Source organism: Stegastes partitus, unplaced genomic scaffold, assembly GCF_000690725.1.
Source record: "Stegastes partitus isolate 25-593 unplaced genomic scaffold, Stegastes_partitus-1.0.2 Scaffold498, whole genome shotgun sequence".
NCBI classification, from domain to species: Eukaryota; Metazoa; Chordata; class Actinopteri; family Pomacentridae; genus Stegastes; species Stegastes partitus.
Window position 1 is genome coordinate 142149 of NW_007578229.1, and position 5656 is coordinate 147804.

General features: G+C 36.2%; 1 protein-coding gene across 1 annotated transcript; it reads left to right on the forward strand.

The window, feature by feature from the left end:
- The first annotated feature begins 1897 nt into the window (after positions 1-1897).
- sf3b6 (splicing factor 3b, subunit 6) lies at positions 1898-5098 on the forward strand. The gene is made up of 4 exons (XM_008287385.1): positions 1898-2030; positions 2945-3063; positions 4219-4357; positions 4499-5098. The coding sequence occupies exons 1-4, from the start codon at positions 2001-2003 to the stop codon at positions 4586-4588; spliced, it is 378 nt and encodes a 125-aa protein (XP_008285607.1). The 5' UTR covers positions 1898-2000; the 3' UTR covers positions 4589-5098.
- The last annotated feature ends 558 nt before the right edge of the window (positions 5099-5656 follow it).

Sequence of the window (5656 nt, forward strand, 5' to 3'; positions counted from 1 at the left end):
CAGTATTTCAAGACATGTTTGACTTACAGTTTGAAGACAAAGCACGCTGATCATGAAGCTTTTAAGAAGTTTGTATTTCACTTTGCTGCTGCTGTAGCGTTGGGACACAATGAGCTGAAAACTGTTTTTCAGTTTCATTTGATAGACTTCATCTCTAAATATTTTTTTCTTTTAATGCGTGAAAAATGTAAGTAAGTGTGACACAGATATTGCAGTATGCTTATGAAATGCATTTATTCATATATATAACAATAACAAACAAAAGCAAGCTAAAAAATGACTAATAAAAAGATAAAAATGTATATTATCAATGATTCTAAAGTAGTAAAATAATATTGTGCATACCGATGAAACATTGCACATTACATTGACATACAGTACGGTGGTGCATTAGTTTTGAGACAATTAAGTTCAATCTGAGAGGTTCCATGAAGACCTTCTACATAACCTGGGTACCTGAATACCGTGACACCCTGACTGTCAATGAAGAACTTGAATGATTGTCCAATATATTGCTCAAGAGTGTTTTTGTTCAAAGTCACTTTTGAAAGGGTGATGAGGAAAGTGTTGCTTCAGGAGTTATTGCACCATCACCTTTCTCCACACAAACAGAATGAAAGCAAAGGAACCTGGCCACATCACTCATCACAGTAGACATGTATATTTGTAGAGCAAAGCAACGCAAAGAAGTTATGTCACTGGAGAATATCAGACTGAAGTTTGATTAATCAAAACACAACTTGTCTTGTCTTGCATAGCCACCAGGAAAAAGTAGGCAATGATCATTTCATCATGTGTCACATACTCAGCCTCCTAGTTCTGCAACACTGGTCACTGCCACAACAATCAGCATTTTTTTTATTCTGTTTCTATTTTTTACCTAAACCACTGAGGGACACAACAATATTAGAAACAACGTTCTGCATTCTTGCCTCATCTTGCTGAAACTGCTGTGTTAAAGTAGAGTAGGTAGACTATTGGTTAAAGAAATAGCTTTTTTTTTTTTTTAGTTCATTAAAATAGAGTAAAATTGTGTGATTTAATTCTCACGCATTGTTAAAAAAAAAACAAAAAAAAAAAACAAAAAAAAAGGTTAAATTACTGTTTGGAAAAATATAGACTTTTCCAGTGGACATTAGGTATAATTGTATAATTGTAGCCTTGTTTTTTGAATGGCTACCATGTAAATTGATGCTTTTCTCTCTAATTTTACTGTATATTATCTGCAATTTACCAAAACTAAAAAAAAATAAAAAATCTGTAAAATGACAGTTAAAATTATTCATAATTTTGAAATCTTTGATATACATAGTTTCTATTTCAAATAAGGACTAACATGTGTAAAACAATCAGATGTTTTGTTGATGTAAATACAGTGAAATAGTGTCATTTTGTGGTCAAACACTGTAAAAGAATGAATGATAATTTTTTAACGTTTTTTATTATTTCAGCCTTTTACAGATTGTGGGTGTTTTTCTATATTTCCCTGTGATTTTACTAGTTATTATCTGTAATTCAACAAAAGTGTTCAAAAATTTATGTTAAAAACTGTACATATTTTTGTAGTTTTTAATGTGCCATGGATTTGATCCCACAGAAAGCTCATGAAGACCATGCAAACTCCACACACCTTTTTGCTGTGAGCTTTACCTCACTACTACTTCTACCACTACTCCTGCTATTCGAATAATGATAATTATTATTGCAATTTTAGTTAAACTACACAGCTTGATATCCTTAAAAACACACGTTTACGGACTTATGGAGATATTTGTAGTTTTAACGTCCTCCTGCAGGTGGCAGCACTGCTCTTTATTTACTAGATCATTGCAGTACCACCGTCTTCCTGAGGGCGGCACAGTACAATCTTTGCGCCCTGTCGCAAACCGGATGTTCGTCACCAGCGAGCGACGGTAGCCATTTTGAAGTCAACAGTGAAGAAGACGGAAACTGCGTGTTTGTTGTTCAGCGGCTGTTTTTACTCACAATAAAGACTCAACATGGCTATGCAAGCAGCGAAACGCGCTAATGTAAGTATGGACGAGTCGACTGGTGTATTCTGGGATGATTGTAGCTGAAATATATTAGCTTAGTTTGGTTTGAAGCTAATGTAGCTCAGTGTTAGCGCACAGCTAGCTGATTAGCATGCTAAGAAGTTGAAAACAATTCTCCTGCCTGTATTCTTACTTTTAAGCGATTCGGTTTTACAGACAGGTTACGTTTACTCTCATGGATCATATATATTTTGCCAATTGCGGTCTGAAATCATTTTCTTAAATGTACACGGACACCTGTGTAGCACCAGTGCTTTGAAATGTGTTCGTTACGTCTGGCCATCAGTGCGTAGTTAGTAGTTTTATTTGATCTAAGACTTAATTTCCTTTGTGAAATTGGGATTTGTATTATTATGGATATTATGTCAGGCAACGGTTTTTTAGAGGTAAAGTCAGGTAGCCAAAGAAGTGTGTTCTGAAGAAATTACATTCGATTATTATATTACATTCAGACACGTTTTTACAGTGTGACACAGATATGAAGCCACAACTCAAAGAAAATGCAAAAATAGAGCTTCTTTGATTATTTGTTTTACAACCAAACAACATTTTTCTGGTGTCCCTGCATATTTCCAATCATGGATAAACATGGGGGCTCCACACACTATAGGTAGTTAACTATATAAATGTTCTATTTCTACCAATTACACATCTTTCATGTAATTCTACACATTCACTCTCGAAGAACATGCCACTATGCTGTGTTTATCTTCCAAAAACTTGCTGACAGCTTGCTACTTTCTTTACACTGGTTTTGAGCCATGTTGCATTTATTTTCTTGATCACATGTGTGGAATTTTCATCTGAGTTGCTCTCTTGTTGCCTCCTCTCTGCTCCATGTGAAAACAACCTGCAGTTCATAACTCATGTTTATCTCTCGTATGCTGCAGATACGACTGCCTCCAGAGGTCAACAGAATCCTTTACGTCAGGAATCTTCCTTACAAGATCACAGCTGAAGAAATGTATGATATCTTTGGGAAATATGGACCAATACGTCAAATCAGAACGTAAGTTTTTCACTCTAGATTTCTGGAAGTTTACACAGGTGAAATAAATCAAAGAAAGCACCAAAGCTGTGGCAACAATTGATGTGTTGATAGAATTGTGTGTGTGTGGATGTGGTCAGTATCTGCAGTTGAAATCAGCAATTCACAAAGGATACAGCTTAGGATATATATGCAGTGTGCCTGACCCATTCTTGATTTTTTTATTCACTTAAGAAAAAAAAAAAGCTTGCTTTATTTAAAGTGTATGATACGTAGGTTTTTTGTTCTTTTTGGGGCATTGTTTTATTTGTTTAGTATTATTAATTTATTTAACCTAACATAGTCACAGCTTGTGATAATTGTTCTTTGTTTGATTGTTTTATATTTTGTGGCAGTTAAAAATTGCAATAAATACATGTTGAAAGCAATTAGTATGTTAGTTTTCATGCTTGCATTAGGGCATAGAGCAGTTAATATTTTGATGATATTCTAAGTGTCCTACGTCAATGACACAGTAAATAATAAACAGTAAATTGACCTAAAAAATTATACTTTAGACCAAATTGCAACAGCAACATCTGTCTGAAACATTGCATATGTGTGTGTGAATCTAACCCCAGATACCACTGGAGTATGTGGGGATAGCCTGGGTTGATTTGAAATTAAAATAAATTTAGCAGGCTGAAAAAAAAACACCTGTGACCAGTTTTCACCAAAATAACAAATAATATTTTTGAGCTCCATTTGGTTTTGTAGTGCCTTTGTCAAATTTAGAAGGAAAACAACATTTTTATTCAATCATATTTTAGCTTTGAATGAAGTCTCCAGTCATTATGTTTTGGAGTTGCAGGTTAACATGCTGTTCTGCTTGTCACTTGATTGGTGATCCATCTAGATAGTTAGCACTGAAGGGTTTTGTTTCTTGAAAATGACAGGTGGATTCAGATCAAGTTTGTTTTGGGATACCAAAGAAGGGAAAGTTTAAAAAGCGCATAAGAATTTGTTCAGCTTCTTTTAAGAGCCAGAGTTGTGGATCAGGAATGATCAACGTCTCATGACTACATTACCTATAAAATCCTTAATATTTTCTTCTACACTTTCGGTAACTCTGCACAGATTGGTCTTGTTGGTCTTGTACTCACTCCCCCGTGTATTTTCTTTTTTTTCTCCTCTCAGCGGGAACACACCTGAAACGAGAGGAACAGCCTACGTGGTGTATGAAGACATTTTCGATGCCAAGAACGCCTGTGACCATCTGTCAGGCTTCAACGTCTGCAATCGCTACCTGGTCGTCCTCTACTACAATGCAAACAGAGTACGTATGAGCAGAAGCATACAGAAACGGTTTGGGTACACATGGAGCAAGCTGCTGTAACTATCAGACAAAAATACAAACCCAATTTCCTGCAATAATTTTAAATCTAATTTTCTCCATTTTATCAACTCTTTTTTTCAGGCTTTCCAGAAAATGGACACAAAGAAGAAAGAGGAGCAGTTGAAGCTTCTGAAAGAGAAATATGGGATCAACACAGACCCTCCGAAGTAGACTCCCTGAAACCCCCACCTTTCCACTTCCACACAGTTTTCTTTATCTGTACAAATGTCACAACGTTCTTTTTAATCACTTGGTTGTGTTAGATTTTTATTTTTTATTCTGTAACTTCCATTCAAAGATACATCTGAACCTTCTAGGGAATCTGGCTGTATTTTAGCAGGAGGGCTGTGCTGTGTGCAGCCACAGAATGGTGCTTCTTAAAATTCGCTTGTCAGTTTGATTTTCAGGACTTCAAATATTGATGTGTTCCTGTCAGAAAGTGACTGACAGGCGGAACAAACTCTTCAGCAGAAAACAGGGTGCAGAATAATGACATGGTTGTAGTTTTCAGCCTCGTCAGCATCCTTAAAATCTGCCACGTCAGATTTCTTTACTGCCTTCTTCCCCCCACAAACTTTTAATTTAAACCGTTTCTTCAGCATGTGATTTGAGCTTGAGTTGAGCAGAACCAGCTATGTAAAGGGTATAATGTCTGTAAAATAAATGTTCTTTTTCCTAAAACTTGCCTCTCCTCCTGTTTTTGCAGACTGTAGATGTCATGTAACAGAAGCTCTGTCCTCCTTGTGAACCCGTTTAGATCAATAGAATGTGCATTTTGCTTATTTACAGGCGGGTTAGGGGGTCGTCCACTGCTGAGTTTGCCTGCAGCTGTAAATAACTCGTGATGCAGTCTCTGGGGTTTTAGTGGGATGACTGCTGTATATGTATGTGAGGACGCAGGCCTCTGTGTGAACCCTGTGCAATCAGTGGTACTGTGCCAGAGAGTTATGGGTAAACACTGCAGGCTTTCTGAGGCATTTCCTCCGAAAAGCCTCTCTGTATAGATGCACTGCTTTCTCATATATTACCGTTTCCATCAGTGGAAATCAAACAGAAAAACAAACATATTTTTGTGATAAATTACCCAAAAAAACGCATTTATATAATAATTGAAAGTATGTCTCAGCAGTGACATCTGGTGGTTGTGTCGGTACACTACTGCAGAAATACAGGCAGTGGATTAGTGCAACCTTTAAAAAGAAAAAAGTTTCCTATATTTGTCAAAAGAAAACAGAAGAA